The sequence below is a fragment of the Leptidea sinapis genome, chromosome 11 (assembly GCF_905404315.1).
Source record: "Leptidea sinapis chromosome 11, ilLepSina1.1, whole genome shotgun sequence".
NCBI lineage: Eukaryota > Metazoa > Arthropoda > Insecta > Lepidoptera > Pieridae > Leptidea > Leptidea sinapis.
Genome location: NC_066275.1, coordinates 11,586,266 through 11,610,106, shown reverse-complemented (window position 1 = coordinate 11,610,106; position 23,841 = coordinate 11,586,266). Strand labels below are relative to the sequence as shown.

The 23,841-nt window shown below is 35.4% G+C and overlaps 2 protein-coding genes across 6 annotated transcripts in view; one reads left to right on the top strand and one right to left on the bottom strand.

Annotated features, from left to right (window-relative positions):
* The window catches only part of LOC126966874 (tRNA-uridine aminocarboxypropyltransferase 2), a 42,892-nt gene extending 20,901 nt beyond the window's left edge, over positions 1-21,991 (bottom strand). Inside the window, exon 1 of the mRNA XM_050811160.1 lies at positions 21,969-21,991. The gene's annotated coding sequence lies outside the window, so the exon portion shown is untranslated. The remainder of the gene's footprint in view (positions 1-21,968) is intronic.
* The window catches only part of LOC126966829 (uncharacterized), a 93,134-nt gene that overhangs the window by 10,075 nt on the left and 59,218 nt on the right, over positions 1-23,841 (top strand). The window contains exons 1-2 of one of the 5 annotated variants that reach the window (XM_050811086.1): positions 4,077-4,228; positions 4,594-4,876. The exons of 3 other annotated variants lie outside the window; for them this stretch is intronic. In XM_050811086.1, coding sequence (XP_050667043.1) covers positions 4,775-4,876 — 102 coding nt within the window. In that variant the 5' untranslated portion in view covers positions 4,077-4,228; positions 4,594-4,774. Of the gene's footprint in view, positions 1-4,075; positions 4,877-23,841 lie in introns of those variants that run through there. One more of the 5 variants, XM_050811085.1, reaches the window with a different exon arrangement.

Genomic DNA, 23,841 nt, shown 5'->3' with positions numbered 1-23,841 from the left:
TTATAGAATCAATTCAACCGTATCAAACTTCACGATCGAGTAAATTTGTTAAAATATCGTTTGTATAAGATTAGATCATCGTCGCAGACGTCACGTTTTTCCTCACATACTCGTTATAAAAAAAAAAACTACTCAGTAATTAAATACGTAAATTGCGTGCTAGTTGTAATAATTGTTGATATCTGTTTTAATTGCTTGTTTGTAGGTGTTTCTATTTTTTTGTATTGTATTTTTATATCTGAAAGCTATGTCCAAATCATAATTTATTTATTTATTTATTTAATAGGTACACGCAACAGAATTACAACAAATACTTAATAAAAAAAATAAACTATCAGCTAAATACAAGATAGGCTGCAACTCCACGAGGGTGTGTACTCAGCATGTTTAGCATAAGTTAATAACTATGCAAATACAACAGAAATAGCGATTTTAAAACTAACTTTAGGTAATGTAGTATTATAAAAGAAAAAGATAGAGAGAATATATATTTGGACAAATAGAAGTGAATAATTATGGTAGTTATATTATGATGCTTTTTTTAAAAATTTAAACTAATTAAGGAATTTATATAAACTAGATTTCCATTTACAAACAGATGAACTGTGGATGTCAGGTACTTCACTGATTTCGAGTAGTAGTGCATTGTATTGACGACAAATTCTATAGATAGGGTTATGGAAGGACACGTTATTATTGCAGAACGGAATGATAAAAGGCTGTTCATGTCTTGAAGACCGATTGGGAACTCTTAGATGGATATTCGACAAGAGGGAAGTAGAAATTGTGCCATCCAGTATTTTGTATAAAGTCGTTAGGCCATGCAATTTGCGACGACTCTCGAGGCTCAGTAACTTGAAGTGAGATAGCCTTTCCTCATATGTAGTCAGCTGCCTTTTTAGACCAAACCTAATCGTCAATACGCGAAGATAATAATAATGGTGATTATAAAGACATACTTATTGCAAATTCTCTCTCTTTAGTCAGTATTGATAATGTTTCACACGAAATCTATAGCCATATATGCCATATGTCATGCCATACCATGACAGTGCTATGAACATATTAGGCACGGATTTACACGCGACACGGTCTGCTATATCCGCTTAAACACATCACCAGCGAAGTACACGACAAATGTTGTTTAAATCTAAAGTTTATACACTAAAATATAATATATAGTAACGCTTTCATATCGAACAGTCGTCAGCCTGGAATGTACCACGTGTACAAACTAACCCGGCAATCCTCAGTGTTAAGTCGAAAGAAAAATGCATCCTGAATGCCTTTAGCGATGACAAGCTCTTCAAAGATGATGATTTAAAGAAAATAAAAGAATGCGAGAATTAATTGCTATTTAACATGCTATAAATGCGGTGATCTTGAGTGTAATCGGCTAAAAGTTTCACAAAATCATATTGTGGTGAGATCTTTCCAGCGTTTGGCGAGTCAGTCCCTGAAGATGTTCCACGTAGAACCTTCATGAGCTGTTGTAACATTTTATAGAACAACTAACTGACCCAGCAAACGTATTGCCATATAAAGTAGATAATAAAATAATTCAATAATTAAAATTTTTAGGGTATATGATGACTACCAATTTTCAGACCTACCAAATATATCGTACATAAAATTATTGTAGTAATAATCATTATTTTTGATTGCCATATTGCAACTCTATTGTGTGCCTGTGGATGGATTAGAATTATATTAAAATCGCGATACAAAAGTAAGTGTTGATCGTAGATTGGTGAAAATTTGAAGTTGTATGTATATTTTAATGCTGAATCATAATAAAATAAACTTAAAAAAAAGACAAAAAAATTAAAAAAAATGTTAAAGGTGAACCCTTATCTCTTAGGGGTACGAAAAATAGATAGTAGCCGATTTTCAGACCTACTGAATATGCATATAAAATTTGGTAAAAATCAGTAAAGCCGTTGCGGTGCAGTAAGGTAACTAACATTGTGACACGAGAATTTTATATGTAAGATTATTTTCAAATCGCGAGACGCATTGATACAGAATTCAATGATTCAGATGAATTCGTAGGCGTCGAAGTTATTTCAGGCATTTGATTAATTCCGCACGTAGAAAGTTGCGCTAGTTGGAATCCTGAGCCTAATGGCGTCGATCGATCGGCTTAGTAATTCTAAACGTAATTTCATCGTGGACCGGAGCAAATATTGTAGTAAATGTGCATTCACGTCGTTATCAATACATAGTTGTGTGACGTATGTGTTGTACCGTGGTTACACATTATAGTAGATACATACGTGAAGATTTAGCTCACGGCCAATCTATTAAATTGTGCGGCTTCGTTAATAGAATTTTTAAAACTGAGTGTATCTGTTTATATTCCATAACTAGGATTAGATATATAATCGTTGTATGTTATGGACTCCAAAATTGCTGGACTTATTTTAGTAACATTTTAAATGAATCTGTAAATATCAATAAAAGTAATAGCTAGTAATTTTTTTATATTATAACACACACAAAAATTTTATACATTAAAGTTATTGTTCTTTCAGAATTATTGCTAGAGTACGTCATTTTGAATCTGTAAAGAACCTTTCGAGTTATCTAGTGGTGTATTTTTATAAATTTTTGAAGTAAAACTTCTCTAGGCGTGACTTGGGGGTAACTCAGAATTGTTTTTCTGACTGAAGTAACGTTAGTACTTCCGGCAGAAAAAAGTTTTTAACCATTATAATTTAATGGTTTAAAAAATTGTCTCAAATTGCTCAGTAACATTTTTTGTAAATCTCCAAGTGTATTTGTTCATTTATGACTACTTTGTAATAAATAAAAAATAAAAGTTCTCAGTCTGACGTTTGAGACAATCGTTAATTTATCTTCGTACATCGGACAGGCAATAGGTCCGAGCCCATAGAGCCAAATTCGATTCAATAACAACGTTATATTGATACTAGCTGACCCGGCAAACGTTGTTTTGCCATATAAAGTATAATTCACGCGATAGTTTTATAAGTAATAAAATATTGCCTATATTATAGCCTGTAGTACATCATTTTGTTCTATTGTCAATAGTTTTTGCAGCGCACGCAAAAATAGGTTTTCGATTTTACACCTTGTGCTGCAAAATAGCAATTTATTTCGGACCCCTAATTTTGAAAAAAATAACATAGCCTATAGCCTTCCTCGATAAATGGACTACCCAACACTGAAAGAATCATTCAAATCGGACCAGTAGTACCAGAGATTAGCGCGTTCAAACAAACAAACAAACACTGCAGCTTTATAATATTAGTATAGATGTGCGATAATAATAATTTAATTATTTTTATTCATTTATTTATTAATAACACGGCTTTAATTAATGTAAGTATATCTTTAAAGGTATAAATTAAATCTTCTTGTCTTTCACCTTTTTATGAATATTTGTTATATATACTAGATGTCCTAGAATAGGTGGGACAAACAAGGGCAAACGAAAATAACATATTTTATCTATGAGCTTTCAGATAAGCAAAAAAATATATATATGTATATGTTAATTATTCCTGAAGTTAATTATAATTAAGTTTTACTTCAATCGCGCGTAAAGATTACACGCACACTCTCTTAATGAGTACAACTAGAGAGTTTCTTGCGCTTTTTACTGAGGTCCGGACTACCTTACTTTCTGAATGGAAGGACTTTGATTAAATTATATTATACATAAAAAGTACTTCAATTTGAAAGTTTGAATAGTGAAATCTTTACAGCAAAAAGGTGTCGAAGCGTAGTGTATTATTGTAATTCGGAGGGTTAGTGTTCAGCGTTGAGCGTGTAGCATTTAATTAAGGCGGTGGGTGCGTTTGGCTCGCGTGCATGCAGTTGTGCACTTCCGGTCCCGGGGGGAGAGAATGGGAGGGGGGGTGTTATTTCTGAGATTTTCCCCCGCGAGCGTACGGTGAGGAAAGCGCGAACGGTCGTCACCCGCGCCTCGGGAATTAACAATTTTTCACGTAAACTGGTTTGATAGCTCGCACGGTGGCAGAGTGGGGGTCGCAAATATGCGTCGCGCCGGCCATTAGTCGGCTTGTTACGAAGCGCGCGCGCGTTCTGTGTTCTGTGCGCTGCGGTGTATGTGCGGTGACTCGGCGTGCGCGATTGTACTCGCTGTAAATACCGCGATCATAAAACAATTTTCGCCTTTGGTCATCATCATTCTAAAGTGTCACTCAAGTGCTGCCTTGTATCTCTAGAGACAGATGCATTCGTTTGTTTTTTGTATTTTTAATTTAAATAATTAATTATAATCTAAAGCGTGTGTCGCGACATTATTTGATTTAAACGAAGCCGATAAGAGTTCACAGAGGCTCGCGTGCTGTAGCCACCGCCGAATTTCTCTTATCAATCGCTTAGCGCGATCCAAGGTCGCGACGTTATCAGTGCCATTTGTGCACGGCAGATGGATTCGTTCTGTGATTGCGCGCATCACTGCAAATCGCTGCTTCTATTGCGCACCGTACAAACTCTACATAATGAGTCTCACATGAATTAAACATACGCGTCTATATAAAATCTATTGTTTTAAATATCATCATTAATAATATACTTGACACCGCCTTGTCTTACAAACAGTAATTGTTGTCAGTGTGTATGTGTGGTGTTTAGCAAGTATTAATCGGTTTAGATCTCGCTATTTGGATCGCGGCCTAGTTGTGCGTGATTGAGGATAAAACAATATTAATAGCTCGTCAACAGAGCCAGTGTGTGTGTGTGTCTGTGATAAATCGGTGTGTTGTGGTGTTTGTGATGCGCAATGAGGCACGAGGCAGCCCCAGCGCCCTGGACTGCACCAGGCGAGGTCTGGGAGTACGTCAGCCAACTTGTCAGCTCTTATCATGAACAACACGATTGCCAGGTGCGATATATTCTAATATTAATAATCGAGTGCGACCTTGTATCGAAAAAATATAATTGTCGGTGCCGATGTGACTACAGGCACATGGCAGCTATTCCATCTATAAATCTCTTTTTATTGGAAATGTTTTTCACATTTAAGGTCCTTTTGCAATTTGTTACGACTGGATCGTATTGTCACTGCATCAGATGGCATTAAGCAAATTTTTAATGCAATAATAATTCATTGATTACATAATTTTGTTAAAAAATATTGTTTTGTATATATCACAACGAGCAGGGAGTTTGTGAGAATAAGACAGTAATGTTTTCAACCACTCGTTTTTGAATTCTTTGATCTTTGATCCACAAACTTTGAGTGTTCAAAGGAATTTTATAAACGCTCGTTTGCCCCCCTATTCCATAAAATTTTATCACAATTTTTTCTTCCCATATCAATTTGAACCTCTTGATTTTGAAGAAACTTCTTTATGGACACTGACCGCACTGCAACTAAGAAATACTTGAGAGTTGAACAAGTTGCTCAGTTGGTAAGAGATCTCGGACGGAACCCGAGAGGTCGCGCGTTCGAGTCCCGCATCGTTCATAAATTTTGCTTACAAATTTAATTTGTATAATTAATCCCAAAAGTGAGGGATATCACTTTTAAAACATAACAAATTGTAAAGAAGAACCTGGTTTCGGTTCCATATTTCTTCTAATCACTGCGACAATATTCTTTACCTTTTGTCGGCTTTCCCCTCTAAATAATATAATAAAACTAAATAATTGGCCGTAGTTAAGCAGAAAGGACTCAAACCACACTTTGGTCAAAATAGAATTAAGTATGCCATAGTACTACTGTCATGTACCTTGTGGAAACCCTATTCTTAAAATATACACGGAAACTGTTTTTTTATTATATTAAGAGCTGAAACTTCAAATACCTATGAACCAAAAGTGCCTTTGGTTTGAGTCCTTTTTGCATAACTACGTCCAATTGTACCATACGGTTTTGTCGCTTTCGAAAGGATTAGGGTTGACTGTATCTCTTATTTTCAAAGGGTTGTAATAAGAGTGATTTTTTTTAATAATTATGTTCGTTTACAATAACAGCTCCATTATTATAATAATATCTATGTTACTACGATGTACTCAACATTATAACTCCGCTATATCAAGACCAAGGACGCTGTTTCATTATAATTATTGTTCTTCAGTGATAAATAAAATACGATTTGCATATAATAAATGGCAATAATAGAACCTAGAAGTCGGCTTTAGATCGTAATTCAAACATTATTTATACGTTCTTAGGGTTCGTTCATTGGTTCGTCATGTCTGTCTGTCCGTCCGTATGTCACAGCCAGATTTTCACACAAAAATGAAAAAAAAAAAACAATAAATTTTGGGGGTTACCCATACTTAGAACTGAAATTCAATAAAATTTTTTCATCAAACCCGTGTGGGGGGAAGGTATCTATGGATAGGTTTTCAAAAATGATATTGAGGTTTCTTATATTTTTTTTCTTGCAACTACAAGAACTTTTATATTAAGTATGTTACTTGCTGCTACGGAACCCTTCATGGGCGAGTCCGACCCGCACTCGGCCGCTTGTTATGATAAAATTTGAAATTTTTTATTATTTTCATTATAAAGCACTGTATTATATTAACATATTATATTGCTCAGGGAAATGTTTGATTTCACTTCACGGGTTTATTGACGCCCATCGACTTCTTCTCGTGCCTTACAAATTTATTTTCTTATTATTTATTTACTTTTACAATTTGAACCCTCGTTAAGAATCGATAATTTTATCCCCTTAGTGAACAATGTACTATTGAATCATTCAATTTGAGGAAGAATTATGGAAGTTATGTCTTTCGAATATAAATAACCTAAGATCATACCAAACATCTATTAATGTTAATAATAACTTATCGCCTTTACGTAATGTTCAAGTGACGAAGCTATCTTATAAAGCAGCGAATGAGACTACACACGTGTCGTATTAATGCAAAAAAAAAAAAAACTAAACGTTAATGTATTGAATAATAAGTCTGTTATCTCTGTTAGATATTTAATAATAGTAGTAGTAGAGTAGTATCCGATCGAAAGATCCGAAACAAAAAATAAATTTGAGAAAGATAATAAAAATAGTTTGAAATTGTTTAACTAAACACACAATTTGCTTGAAAAAATAATGGTTGAAATATAAAATGTACATCAATTCCTGCCTAATCGACTTAGGCTACGTTTATTTTAGAAATATAAAGTAATGTTGCAATGTCCAAGAAGCGGTCTAACTCTTAAAATTCAAATGGCAAAACATAGTTTGCCGGGTCAGCTAGTAATATAATAAAACTAAATAATTCCTAATCCTACGCACGCGTTAAAACAAAACTGAGATTGTAAATTTATGATGCCTATAAAGAAGCAATGTTTGTAATTAGAATAAAGTAACGTTCTCAGGTGTGAGGCGTACTTTATCGAATGAGTGGTAGTTTTTGACTTTCAATAAGTGATATCATTGAGTATCAGGTATGCTCTTTAACTAATCAACTCTCAAAATGTTTTCAGGCAAATGATCTGTGAATTAGTGCCATGTTAAATCTTATATCTTTAAAGGAGCAATTCTTGTATATATATATAATCTGAATCTCGGAAACGGCTCCAACGATTTTCATAAAATTAAGTATGCAGGGGATTTCGGGGGTGATAAATCGATCTAGCTAGGTTTCAATTTAAAAAAATGGTTTTATCCATGTTTGAATGAGAAACAGCTACAATAACATTAGAATACAAAGGTAAATTTCGCCACTATATACAAGACTATTATAGCTCAGATGGGACATTGGGTGATCCGGAAAGCAGAAGACCCCGGTTCGAATCCAGATGTCCTATTACTTTTTTTTTTGTTCAAGTTTTGTACATTCTTAAAAATCCGAGCAAGGCTCGGTCGTCCGGATATTAATCAATAATGAATAAATGAAATGAAAAAAATCATTAAACAGATGGCTGAAGGTCGGTTTTCTATTCGGATCCTCTGCTATCAGGTTTATCATAAAACACGCGCTCATATTAGATTCATGTACCAGATAATGATGATATATTAAACTTATTACAGTATTTTATATTGTTTTGATCCGTGTTATTATAATTAAATGATAATATAGACTGTTTTCCGGGTACGTCGACCTTTTTTGTGATTTACCGTGAATAAAAATTTCAAGATTTATAAGTTATGTAAAAGTCTGTTGGACTTTTTTTCGGCATAGACATAGGATTCGGATAAAGGACGCGGAAGTAGTGTAAATTAATGTGTGTTTTGTGCCTTGTGTCATAAAGTTAATGCCTATCTATATATATATATATATATATATATATATATATATATATATTATATAAGAGATTTCCACGTATACATATAGTCACTCATCACGATATCTCTCGAACCATAAGCCGCAGAGACTTGAAATTTAGTAGGAATATTTGTTTTTATTGAATAAGGCGTTACTTTGCGGAAATCCATAACTATACAAATTATTTAAGTTTTCTTTAGTGTTAATTCCGCCAATATTTGTCTTTAAAACAATTCGACACGTGTTTCGCCTCTAGCAATCTGGCACGAGACTGCAGTCTCGTGCCAGATTTTGGCGAGACAACACGTCCTGAGGATGCCTCGTGTAGAGGCGAAACACGTGTCGAATTGTTTTAAAGACAAATATTGGCGGAATTAACACTAAAGAAAACTTAAATAATTTGTATAATATTTGTTTTGTCTAGTTTAAGAACGGATTTCACGAAATGCCACCCGCAATTTTTTTTTATTATTATGAACAGAACAACGTCGGGTCAGCTAGTTATATATAATATACTAGCTGCTGCCTACGACGACGTCATCCGCGTCGATGCAACTATAAGGCAGCAAAAACACTATGCCTGAATCTATTTTCATATGTAGTATAAATTACCTCCTTTGCACATAAAGCCGGCTAGATTATGGGTACCACAACGGCGCCTATTTCTGCTGTGAAGCAGTAATGTGTACACATTATTGTGTTTCGGTCTTAAGGGCGTCGTAGCTAGTGAAATTACTGGGCAAATGAGACTTAACATCTTATGTCTCAAGGTGCGAGCGCAATTGTAGTGCCGCTCAGAATTTTGGGGTTTTTCAAGAATCCTGAGCGGCACTGCATTGTTATGGGTAGGGCGCATCAATTACCATCAGCTGAACGTCCTGCTCATCTCATCCCTTATTTTCATAAAATAAATATTATCTATTATAATATTATAAAGCCTATATATTTTGCCGACCTCTTGTTAAAATTTATGTTAAATTTGCAGACAAAAATTCTGTAATCTACTTTTTTGGCTTCGGTATTGTTATTTCAACATTTTATTCATTCACATAGCAAATATCCCCTTAATACAGTTTATATTTTGTTATGTTATTATTATATTATGTATATATTATATATAATATTTGCGAAGTATACATGTACTGTCTTACTTCTGAGTACGTTACGCTAACCAGTACCCACTATACAGTGCAAGTGGATGAAGGGGTTACGGAGCGCTTTTTCTTCCTGTTTTCCTTATCACATACCAGACTAATGATTTATGTCCGACTAACTCACTCAACAACTTAACTTTTCGTCTTTATATTATTAGCATGGATCAAGTTGTCTACATATGCTGTCGATGGTGAGGCCGTACCAAATCCGACCATGTGTTTAGGATATTATAAACACCGGCACAGTCCTTGAGAAGCGCCAAAGTCTCTCAAAGTCATTGAATACACGAAACTAAAAAATAATTAGGGTAACATTGGTCATATGTAGACAATTGTATTTCCTTTGATTAACGTGAGTGTTACACATTTAAATAAAACACTTTTAAAGGATTAAAACGCGGTTAATTGTAACTGTTTTTAAATTAGACTTTTGCGTTACATTTTATTTTAGTTAACCCGACGTTTCAAGACCTTTCCAGATCTCGTTTTAATCGGGACTGCAGATGAAATCAAAATCTAATGTAAAACGGTTACAATTAAACGCGTTTTAATCCTTTAAAAGTGTTTTCGCGTTAGTCAATGAATATACTATTGTCTACATATGACCAATGTTACCCTAATTAATTGAGAAATAGGAAGTTGACGAGAAGGGTTGAGTTACTTTTCGTTACATTTTATTATCACCAAGTTTTCTATTATTTATTCAAATTTTAAATGGTCATATTATATTCATTACATAAGTTTTGAATATTTACATTTTGTGTAAATGATACCAAATTGGTAATGCAGAGTCTGGCATGGTCCTTAGCGCCTAAGCTGTTTTGATTTTTGACACTTAACAGCGACATAGCACAGATAATAATTTAGTTTTTCAAGGTTTGCGCACTCTAACATCGTAAAAAGATCTAAATATTAGTCTATGGTTACGATGTTGTTACGATACACGATATGGAATACGAACATTTGTTAGAGTAGGGTAGGTAGTTGCGATATATTCGGAGTATTATCGTATCATTCCAAATATATCGTTGTCGATTTTGCGAGTAGACCTCCAGGTAGCGGACCATATTCGATGGTATGTCGCATTCAAAGTCAAAGTTTTTATTTGCATAAACATGTTGGATTGATGTTACATAAATATTATTGTAGATGTTTGCCACATTTATGACGTGCAAATTTTATAAAATACATTTCTAAATCATTAGTTACAATAATATAAATTTAACAAAAGATTAGTAGCAGTATTATATAGTATATAGTCAAGTTTTTAGTTGAAAATATTCGTCTAATGAATATAAGCAGTTTTTACTAAGGTATGTTTGAAATTTAGATGAGAAATTCCTATTTGACCGATACCTCTCTTATTATTTTTGGGATGTGATTATAGATTTTTATGCACATACACAAATTGTACATTGTCCGTAGCACAGCATTATTATAATTACCGTGCGGACCGTACCGAGTGCGACGCCGGACATATTGGTGCGAGGTGCCTACCGGACTTTCCGAAGCATCGGATGGTCTTACGAAATCCGACCATGTGTTAAGGCTATAACAGTCACCCGATTGTCAGTATATGATCAACAAGCGATACTCGCTCAAAATTATTTCTTAAAATAAGACATTGAGTTGTATTCGTGTTATGTTTATTTTACGTAATTAGATACATTTATTATGCGTAACTAATTGTATTTTTTTAAACTTCGTTGTAATGTTTGTTACATGTTATACATATTAATATTATGTAGTCTGTTAGAATTAAAATAACAGCTTCTTATTTCCATGTACATGGGAGGGAACGGGGTGATTGCTAAATATGAAACAATACTGATTTAGGCAGCTATGCTAGTTATACTGCCAAAACAGTTTTATATTCTCTTTGCTTGAGTTTGGTTGTTTCATGGATATATCTTTTACCTCAAATAAAACTGAGAGCGTTTGGCGGGTTAGTCTGATTAGTGCCAGCGGCAGAGTTTTACCAGTTCCTCCTGTCGTTAGGAACTGGTAACTAAGGTACTTTCAATCCCGCTATTAACACTCTGCATTATATTAACAATAACGTCCCTTTGTTAATAGCGTGAGCTTTGAGCATTATGATTGAACATAAGACAAAAGATCTTGGATATTGTTCAAATATCATCCACGAAGTAATTCTACATCAAACCCTGCAGCAGCAAATCGATTCGGTGATGGCATTCCCACTTGCCCTTTCCAAGCACATATGTTCAATTCAAATATCTTTATTCTAAATTGAATTTAAAATCATTATTGTACAAAAGATTGTAAATAAAAAAACACCTATTCGAAAATGTATGCCTCAATGCTGAGAAGAACGGGCACTACTGTTAAAATTAGTTCTACCTACGGTAGGGAGTCTAAAGATTGCATAATATACGAAGCAAGCAGCGTTTGTTACAACTTATATCAGACTAAAGCGAACTACGACTTGTCAGATCTACAGTCCCTACCTTGCTAGAAAACAGATGCAAGCCCCTGCTGTAGCCATATACGATTTTTATTTCTCCCATAACTCATCGGGAGACGAAGGAGAGCAGGAAACTATTGCAAATAATATACGAACTTGATTAACGAACATTCATATTAGTGTCAGTCGTTTACCAATAAACTTACACCAGGGATAGTGGAATATGTAATGACGATAACAGCTCTCAGTGGTTTGAAAGATGTTGGATTTACTAACAGTAGGCGAGAACTAAGTGTAGGTAAAGTCTGCTTTTACTATATTCTGCATTATAAATGCCAGGTTGTCTATCAACTTGCTCTCCTTTCCATCGTCAAACACTAAATGATTTTCTACGTGCAGTCCATGATTCAGTCTGTCACATGCAAAAGTGACTGGGCTCGTTAACGTGCGCCTTCATGATTGGCTGCACTGCGCTCTACTTCTTCCTATTTGAGACATTATTTATTAACTTTGCTAGTCCGCTAAAGCCTTTTCTTGCACTCGTTCACATATTTACTCATCGGACTGCTGTCTAATAGAGAAAAAGTTACACATAACTTTGCTAGAGCAAACGATATTCTAGCTGTAAGGTATAATGCCTCGAAGAATGTCAAACTTAGTTCGTTCTCACGGAAAGTAATATTAATTCAGTATAAAAAAAAATAATCGACTTCAAAGAATGTATAAAATACGTATGTATAGCAAATTTAAGACTTTTATGGTTTTCTAATGGATCCCACTGTCAGATATGGACAATGGGGGAAGCACCAGCTTTCAAATCAAAAAAGAATTATCAAAATCGGTTAACCCAGTCGAAAGTATTGAGGTAACAAACATTAAAAAAAAGAACATACCGACGAATTGAGAACCTTCTCTTTTTTTTGAAGTCGTTTAAAAATGTGAAAGAGTGCAAGAAAGGGCTTCAGCGGACTAGCAGTAATAATTAAGTAGGGAATTTAATTAATTATTTGGAATGAGATAAATATCAGAAAACACTTTCTGGTGTGCTGCAACCGTCGAAATCTCTTTTCCCTTCACTTTAAATCTAATGCCGTTGTATAATTTTGGGTTACTGATTTCTGATTTCAATTTTAAGAAATGATTCATTGAATTTTTAGTAATGCTCTATACACGCGTGCACGCACATACACAAACACATGCATGGAACGATGACAACAAATGACTGACTGAACACCATTGTGTGTCCTCTACCGCATTTATGACGGGGAGTGTGCCGAAGAGCTGTTTTACCTGATTTTTGCCGCCAAATTCCACCTTCGCACGACACGCCACAAGTTAGAATATTATCCCCACCATGTGGATGTGTGGCGATCCTCCACAGAGCGGTTTTCAAGGAGCTTGCTTCCACGTGTTTCCGGAACATGGGTACCTTCGAAAAAAGCGCGTACACCTTCCTTAAAGGCTGGCAACGCTTCAGTGATTCCTCCGGTGTTGCAAGAGAATGACGGCGACGGTGATCACTTAACTTAGGTGTCCCGTACGCTCGTTTGTCCTCCTGTTCCATAAAAAAAAAACAATTTCTAATTTTTTTATTCTCCAAATGCTTGGATTTTATATGATTACGATAAATAATTATAATAATGCGCCGAAATCTAAACGGACAGAGTCGCGGGCGACGCTTTTAAAGATAATGTGATTGCACAAAGACGAGGTTGCTCAATCGGGTTTAATTGCTCTTCGCCGAGGCTAATGTCTGTGCTAATGATTGTATTGTAGACTTATAATTATAGAGCATCGTAAAGTCGTACTTCCGTTGAGAGTGCCGGCCGTAGTGTTGTATGTGGGTGGTGACTGCTGGTCGATATCTATTGGTCATCTACATTGTAGTGTATCGACGCCATCTTGGTGGTATTTCTAACGTAAGCTATCGTTATAGCTCATTTGTTGTGAAAGCGTTCCGTTATTCATCCCGAGATATTTCTACAGCAAATGGATATCGGCTTCGTCAAACTCGCATCATTCATGTATACCTATTGGGCAGTGCCGTTGAATGCGCAGGAGTGGCAAGTTTTTTTTATGAAAATTAGAGACGAAACGAGCGAGACCTGGCTGGCGGTAATTGATTCGCCCTGCCCATTACAATGCAGTGCCGCTCAGGATTCTTGAAAAACCCAAAAATTGCGAGCGGCACTACAATTGCGCTCGTCACCTTGAGACATAAGATGTCAAGTCCCATTTGCCCAGTAATTTCACTAGCTACGGCGCCCTTCAGACCGAAACACAATAATGTTTACACATTACTGCTTCACGGCAGAAATATGTCACTGGCCATGCAGACCTGGCATATTTTGTGCGCGTAATGGCCAACTATCAAGTGTTCTTAGCGATGTAATCTTTATTGTAATGAACAAGACACTTCGAAAATGTCCCAAATTAATTAAAAAATCGACCACGAAGCACTGCATCAGCACTGTGTCTAATTCTTAGTAGATTTCAAAACTTTAATACAGTAAGACTTCATTAAGGCGACACTAAATGCCAGCGACCTTGAGCGATATGAGTTCACGGCTGCCGGCCCGCCATCTATGTAGCAAAGCCAATATTTTTAAAATTCTTGCGTGGAAAACAGTTTATATGCTTACAATCCTCGTTATTCACTACTAATCTGAATAAATGAACCTACACAAAAAAGTACAAGCTATAAGAATAACTTTTCAGAGAGAAGTACCAAAAAAATGCGTCACGCCATGCCAAAAAACTTGTTCAAAGATGATTTGTAGTTCAAAAAGGATCGGCAGCAACCTACAAATTAGACTTAAGGATATGTGTAAAAGGATTAAATAGTGTTCATAGCTCGAAATGCTATACTTTCACCACAAAACTTTTAATGCTGACTCATAATCAAACAAATTAAAAAAAAATGTCGAAAAAAGTTAAAAAAAAAAATCGTGTACACCACCCTTAACATTTAGGGGGATGAAAAATAGTTGTTGTCCGATTCTCAGACCTACACAATATGCACTCCAAATTTCATGAGAATCGGTCAAGCCGTTTCGGAGGATCAATTTTTAACACCATGACACGAGAATTTTATATATTAGATTATTGGCACTACAGATTGAGTTGCTCTCAAACGCGGTCATTATACTTGGCTAAAACGTAGTTGTGTTGGTTTAGCGCCTCTGTCCATTGAACTCGCACCACCGAACAACAGACAATAAAATAGCGCGTAATAGACGGATCCCAGTTATTTTATTTGACCGTGAAATTGTGCTCGGCCGAGCGTGACCGAGTCGCGTATTTCGTAGGCGCGTCCATACATTGCTCGTTGCAAACACGACTTGACATATCGTATGTATGTATGTATGTATGTGTCTATCGGTTTTTTTTTATTATGAAAATAAGGAACGAGACAAGCAGGACGTTCAGCTGATGGTAATTGATATGCCCTACACATTACAATGCAGTGCCGCTCAGGATTAAGGAGTGAAAAACCCAAAAATACTGAGCGGCACTACAGTTGCGCTCGTCACCTTGAGACATAATATGTAAGTCTCATTTGACCAGTAATTTCCCTAGCTAGTCAGACCCAAACACAATAATGTTTACACATTACTGCTTAACGGCAGAAATAGGCGCCGTTGTGGTACCCATAATCTAGACGGCTTAGTGTGCAAAGGAGCCTCCCACTGATGTAAAGTTTTAAGTTTTTACGTTTAATAATTATTTACTTAGTACCTACATTATTTATGCATCTAGATATTCTTTGACAGGCTGCTGTGAAACCGTTGGAAAAAATTGAGTTTAGAGGTAACTTCTATTTTGAGCAGCTTGTCACGCACACTAAAGTATTATACCAGGCCTGTTTTTATCGGTTGTCTAACAGCAAAATACTCTATCTAGACGTATAAATTATCTAAGATTAACTGTTTGGATGTATTCATTAGTAGATTCCCTACTAAGAACGACTCTCCGCTGTACATTTTTTTTATGAAAATAGGGGAAGAGACGAGCAGGACGTTTAGATGATGGTGATTTATACGCCCTACCCAATACAATGCAGTGCCGCTCGGGATTCTTGAAAAACACAAAAATTCTGAGCGGCACTTCAATTTCGGCTAGTCACCTTGAGAGATAAGATGTTAAGTCTCATTTGTAAGTTTTTGTATTTGCCCAGTGATTTCACTAGCTACGGCGCCCTACGTCACGGCAGAAATAGGCGCCGTTACACATAATCTAGCCGGCATCCTGTGCAAAGAAGCCTCCCCACTGTTAAACAACATAGATTTGTGATAAGTCTTTTAAAGAAGTGACAGGACACTTTCAGGAATCTTGAAACTTATAAATTAATTCAAATTCAACATTCATTAAGCGTCATGAGCCCAGTTATTTCACCTGCTATGTCGTTCAAACCATAACAAACAAAGGATTGCACGATACTGACTGTCGGTATACAAAGGCCCGCTGTGCCAGCATCCTGTGCGAAGGAATCCCGTAAAAAATTTAATTGTCATCCACAAACCAGTAAGCGATTTCCCCATCGAGGATCACAGGAGAAAACAAAAGCACTGGCGTCATAAATATTTTAACAGAATTATTTGATTGCTAATACAGACATAGTTCGACCATAGAGCTGCAGCGGATAAACAAAAATTGTTGATTATGTAGAAAAATGTTATGATGTCGTCAGGCTCTTTGAATAAGAATAAAAAATATGGAAAATAACAAAACGTTCTATCGCTATAAGCTATCGCATAAGGCACAATTGCTGAGACGAGTATAATAACTTTATTATTGCACAAAAAATGTTTTACGATCACATAGAAATATAAGTGTGAATCTTTGTTTTTTTAAACGTACAAACATTTTTTTTTTGAATTTGACAAATTTTAATTTGACTAAATCGATTGCCATTAAACAACAAATTGTGATATTTTATTATTTTGAAGTAAAAGTCACGCTTGACAAAAAATTTTTTCGCATAAAAATTCACAATTCAATTCAGTTTAAATACACATACTAGCTGTTATCCGCGATTTCGCCTGCAATTACCAGTGTAACCTTATTAGATACTTGGTTAGGTCTAAGCCTGAGATCTATAGAACGCACTTAGACTTTGCTCAGACTTTACTTACGTAAAACTTTGCTGAGTATGACAAAACGCGAACTTGAGTTTTGCACTGGGGCTGTCTTAGCGTAAGCTCAGCTTAATTTCACCTGTCAAATGACAATAAAAATAAAGCAAAAGATTATGCTACGCTTACACTCATCTAAGTTTTACGTAAGTAAAGTCTGAGCATAGTCTAAGTAAGCTCTATAGATCTCAGCCTTAGTATAAATGAATCTTGACGAAGCTCATTATAAATAACCACGATTCAAGTTCCAAAGCAATCATTCAGCACAGGCATAGCTCTCGACCACTGATTGATGCGCGTCTCATTGAAAGCCCCATAGATGTTATCCGAGCTATCTAATAGCGCTAACGAGATTACGGTACCATTCCGGCATTCGGTCCACATTTCTTCCTGACTGTTATCGCGACTTTATCAACGTTTACTTCGACACACTTCGTAATATTACGAGTATGTTATAATTAAGCTGCCAACTTCCTAGTTTTAGATATTTTATTATTGTTGTGACGAGGGTCTGTAATTATAATAGCTGATTGGAAGAAATTTGTCGTTTATTATGTCTGTCTATAAATTAAAATTATTCGTTCTTTCATCATATTGTTATTTTAAATAATATCTCTGTTTTATTAAATTTATTTTCTTTTCAAATTTTAACAGTGCATGCAATAATAATCAGTTTATGGGTTCCGTAGCCAAATGGCGAAAAATTGGGAACCCTTATGGATTCGTCATATCTGTCTGTCTGACCGTCACAGCCGCTTTTTTCCGAAACTGTATGTATGTATTCTGTGAACCGCATTAAGATTTTCACACAAAAATAAAAAAAAACTGCATACTGAGAACTGATATTTATGATATTGAGGTTTCTAATATCATTTTCATTATCCTTTCTAAACTGAATACTTTGCGCGAGAGAAACTTCCAAAGTGGTAAAATGAGTCCCCCTCCCTTCCTGTAACTTCTAAAATACGAGAATGATAAAACTAAAACAAATATATGATGTACATTACCATGCAAACTTCCACGGAAAATTGGTTTGAACGAAATCTAGTTAAAGTAGTTTTTTTTAATACGCCATAAATCGTATACCGCATTTTACCTTTTATTCAATAAACTCACATATAAAGTTACAGTGAACTACAAGAACTTTTATATTATGTTACTTGCTGCTATGGAACCATTCAAGGCTACTCGCACTTGGCCGATTTTTTTTAAAATCATTTAATCAATAAATTAAAATATTTTATTAGTTAAGTTAAGGAAGATTTGTTAAGGAAGATTTGTCAGTTGGTTGTACTTCTCTTATAAAGCGAACTCTCCATATTTAAAATTATTTTTTATCTTTATATATCGCCTTGCTATTATAGCCTGTTTTGTAGGTTTTTTAACAATTATCTGTTTTCGTTCTGGCATTGTAGTCCATTGAGATTAACCCCCTTATTCATAATAGTCTGCTAACTTAAAACATTGCTAATTCTCACTCTGTCTTCTATTGACCTAAGTCAGAATGAGAAAAAACACTCCTAAGCGGCTGTTTAAAGTTAGCGGACCATTATGAATAAGGGGTAAATATGTATCTTCATTTATTCTTATTAACTGTTTCAATTTGACTTGTTATTAAAACACAAGTGTGAAGAATAATCATAAAATAACATATTATTTAACTAAAGTGTTACTCAATACTCTTGCATCATTGCGGTGTTCGCGGTTGGTATTTGACGAGTTTTGAATTTGCAGACGCGCTTATGACGACGGTACTCGATCGCAGTGCCAACAAAACCGGTTGAACACCTTTGATGCGAACGCCGGCTTTTGGTGACACACACAAACAGTGCTCAATAACATCACGCGAAATTCAACTGTGAGCATGTTTTAATCGACATTATCGCAGTCGAATGCACAAACTATCTTCGGCTTAACTTGATCACGGCGAGCCATTGATTTCCTTCGCCCCGTCTCTTGCAAACCGGTCGCGCCCGACTCTATGAACATAAACGATTATAGACTCTTGTTCTGTGAAAATAGACGATCGCATTGCATTCCCAGTTACACTCAACAGATGGATAATAATGATTGTATTAAAATAACAGACGAGTCTGTCCGCCGCGGTCGTCGAGATATTCGGTGTGTGCATTCCTGTTTTATGTACAAGCGCGCGATTATCATGTAAATTGCGATGTGCAAAGTAAACGTAGGTGTGTTCTGACTTCCAGCCTCATTCGGTGAGGGCGAGGAATTCGCGAAACGTGTCAGGAACAAGCGTTGCAAAAACGTTTCGCTTAAACGGCGGAATTCTTTCGTCAATGCATCAATCGTCAGTACATAATAGAAAGGCGTAACTAATGAGTAGTTTAGAAGCCATCCTCAGGTAAAAGTATTAAATATATCCGTGCAAACATGTAAATTCGGAACGAAGCTGTACAGGACCATAATTTTGGAGCTAAAAATCGTCTGTCAACGTGCGAATATGCAGTTGCATTTTATGCGCCATTTGGTGCGCGCATTCATTCGGCCTCTATGAATTCGCAAGCCCTTATACGGGCACGTTGTGTTATAAATGCATTCAATCGAGCTCTTATAAGCTCATTACTTTGTGCGCTTTTTAATATGTAAGGGTTTGTGTGGCCGCGTTCACTGTTAATCTATGAGTATAGTTAAGTTATGCAATTTATACTTAAAAATTTACAGTGTTTTTGTTTTTTTTAACAAGTCTTTATTTTATCTTGATCGAGCAACTGCAATTGAAATATAGTAAATATTATCTAGCTAGGATTAATACTTAATAGGTTTATTATTTATATTATATTATACTTTTAATTTTTTTTTTATAGTAGACAGCCAGACTAAAGAGATTACTTTTGTTGCACAAAATTTTTGATTTATTTATTAAATATCGAATTATTTTTAGAATTTGATTGAAAATCGCAGCATTTATTGTTATTTGAATAGGTATAATATTATTATCAACCTTATTCTTATCTAATCTATAATATTAACTGGGCACCTAGTAGTAATATCATAAAGTGTAGAATTTTACTATTTATAGGACGATATTTTTCTAAAAGTTACTGTGTATAATATTGTATATTGTTTTTTTTTTGCGACAGATATGTATAATAAATTAGTAATTTTATGAATTATTTATTCCAATTCGCAAAACAAGAAAGTCGATCAAATATAGATAGCAATAAAACATGTTTTAATGAATTGTTTCGAATATAACAATATTTTTAAATTATAGTCGCGATAAAACTCGTTTGGTGAATGTCACTTTCAAAGTACCTATCTTGTAAGAGACACAACTTTGAAATAAAAATTATTTCGTGAATACCAATCGTCGTGTCAACAAATTCCATACTGGTTCGAATTGGAATTATATGATTATTTTGTTATATAGTATATTTTGAAGCGTGTCATAACATAAAATGTCGTGTTATAACATAAAATTGATTATGATATGTTATCTTTACGGAAGTTACTGTTCACAAATATATATATTTATCAGGCGTTTTATGAGTTTCTCCAGTTACAAAGTTAAATAAGAAGTCATACGGAGTCGCGTAATAATTCATCGATCGGGGTTCGATCACATACCAATAGCATCACATGAGCCCCATTGATTTCTCTGACCTAAAAAGGCCTATAAGCATTGCTGGCTGTAGAGCAGTGGTTCCTAACCAGTGGTTCCTAACCGCATAAGTCAGAATATGGTCCGATATTGATTTCACGAGAACTGGAAACAACTTCAAAAAAGTGTCGACGGAATCGGAATATTTTCAAATAACATAACATTAGCTGGGAGAAACTCGTTGGTTTCTGTACGGATGGCGCTCTGGCCAGCAATTTTGGGATCACGCTCTGGTCTGGCAACGTTAGTAAAACCGAAGAATCCTAAGGCAACAACAACACATTGTATCATCCAACGTCAGGCATTAGCTTCGAAGAGTCTTCCTGGATGACTTAAGAATACAATGCTAATGCAATGCAGTTTTTAAATTCTACTTTTTGATTAAAGTTTATTTTCGGATTGCCCTGTAAGTCCCTGCTAACAATAAAAAAAATCGAAGGGGTCCATGGCCAAGAAAAGGTTGGGAACAACCACTGCTGTAGAGTCACTCCGAATGCTATTTATAAGTTTTAATATACTGCACATAGTACTACAATTTAAAATCTATAAGCAATTGAATTTTGTAAAATGGTAATAATAATTGTAGATGGGAATACTCGTTATGGAACCTGGAGCCGACCAGAGAGCGGTATGTGTATTATATTGTCAATTATTACGGCTGCAACCTGTTTGATCGTTTAACATAACGCAGTGGTAAGCTATTTCCCACGGCGCCGTTTAAGCATTCGTCGAGTTATAACCCTTTATATGCAATAAATCGGTATTTGTGTTCCAATAATCATTTTACGGGATCACAAAAGAATGACTTACGATATTATGAAATAGTCAGTGTGTTTTTGAGCAAACGTGGATGGTAGTGTTGAGAATGGTTGACCTTTTCGTAGTTCGTACCAATATTTTACGATCAAAACTTGGGTGCAGTAAAAGTAGATGTATGAAAGGGTAGATAGCAGTGGAATCAGCCAGGGAACTATGCTGAGACCGAAATAAACAAAGATCTTTTATCTCATAGAGTGGCTTTTGGAGACAGGCACTAATGTAATGATATACATTAAAAAACTGCAGGTGAAAATTTTAAGGAAAATATATTTTTCTATCTTAGTCTCGAACCGAGTGTAACTTAATGAGCTTAACATAGCTGAGCATGCCCGCTCAGTCTCATTAAATACCAACAAAATGAAATGCTTTACCTGCCTTAAGAAGTTTTCTGAACAAATTTTCACATCGAGCAAATCATGTTTCTTTTATTTGCGCTCCGTATTACTTATAAAAGCTGTACTGGTATGGTATATCTGATAAGAGTGCAATGTAAGCTGTTTGTACACAACTACCAGTTAGTATGCAGGCTAATACAAGTCTCCATCCAGCAGCCACTAGCGAGCGGTGAACACTGGCCTTATCGCACTCACCATTAGAGTTATTACCGGCCGGTATCTCAAGCATCGCACCGCTTCGATTGTTTCCGAACGCGCCACGAAGCCGCCACCATCGTAATTGACTGCCACTGTTTATTTCCCAGACGAGCTCTTTATTTTATGCATTATTCTGCGGTTCGACTTATATTTCACCGCTAACAAGGGCGTATTTTGCGCAGTTTAAGCGTTTGAGTTTTTGTATGCCGATGACGCGTCTTACGTTGCTACGGAATAAAGCTATCGATTGATTGCTACCCACATTATGTAGACTACGATATTACACATATACATATATAAGTGTTGTTGAGATGATTATTGACTGATCAAGCCAGTTGGAACCTTCGAATATTTTCTCTTCATATTATGTTTTATTTACCTCCCAGTCATTCTCAATATAGAATAAACAGTTACATACCACGTGTCCCACAGTGATAGCCGATTTGATATATTAAGTGGTAGTATAATAAGCATGAAAAGTGCGACCGCACTTTTCATGGAATTTACGAAATTTTTAGGTTAGTTTAGTGTATCCTTATATCTGTGTATGTATAAGTGTTTTTATTCTAAACCTATAGTTAGGCTAAGCAAATTTATTTCTATATGTGGAAGCGTGTAATTGGCATTTTGAATTATGTTATTTTTGCTTATTTGTAAATGTTGCTGTAAACTCCAAAAAAAAATAAGCCTAACATCGCGTTTATACCGTGGTAAAAATGTAATTATTGATCATATCGCATGACTAAACGGAGGCTTTACAGAGTACTGCAACTCTCGTAACGACGTCTTGGCTCACCCGTATATTAACTGTTGTACTGATGTTAATAATGTTCACAATATTGTGCCCACGCAATGCGGACAAGGATACGAACTCTTGCCCTGTCACTTATAATAAATAATGCCTCGATACTCAGTGAAGCTTCCTGGAAGAATATCTCGTGATACAATTGTGATTGATCTACGCATTTGAAAACAACAGATAAACTAATTATTCTATTGGTAAATTAATACGGCGGAGTAATACGTTCAAATTAAACATTATGAAGTCGGCAATATACATTTAATTCCTCGAGTATTTCAGGGTTGATTAACTTGTCATCAGGTGGTACTCTTCTTTCATTTATTTCTTCCATTTGTCAGGGATCTGACGTACTTACCTGGCTCCTTCAAATTATCACCTCATCGAACTAATTCTGTTTACTGCCCGTTTCCATATCTCCATCGGATTGTGAATCCTTAAAATATAAATTCTCTTTTCTAAAATATCCATCAACATTAGCTCTATAAATCTGGGCTGTCATAGATGTGTTTACATTAAACCTTACTTTATGACCAAACCGCCTCAATACGAAGAAAATATCTCTACGCATTGAAACACAGCAACGTAAGATGCAAAACTTATCTCTATCCACGTACCGTATTTAAAATATATTTATGTTTTATATGAAACGTAATGCATAGAATGCATAAATTATTGTTAGGTTAGGTCAGGTTCTCTGCATCTCGGCCAGTTTTATGATCGCACGCTTCTGTTGCCTACTATTGTTCTAATGGCTTGCCTTTTCCCATTTAACGCGTCTTGTTACCGAGTGTGCCGAACCCGAAACACACTCATTCTTCAAGATTTTATTGCAATTGATGTGAGAAATATAATCCGATCTACTAGGACTGTGAAGAAGTAAAATAATGCAACCGTGTTAAGGTGTGTCTCCACCGAAATTTTAACTATTATGGCTATAATATAGTAATAGCTACACCCAAATTCTCTACAAGAGTTCTTATTAAAGTTCAGTACAGTTCTCAGTCCAAGAGAGATGATCATATCGACAGTTTTATGAAATCAATCATTTGTAATTTAACTGCGATCAAT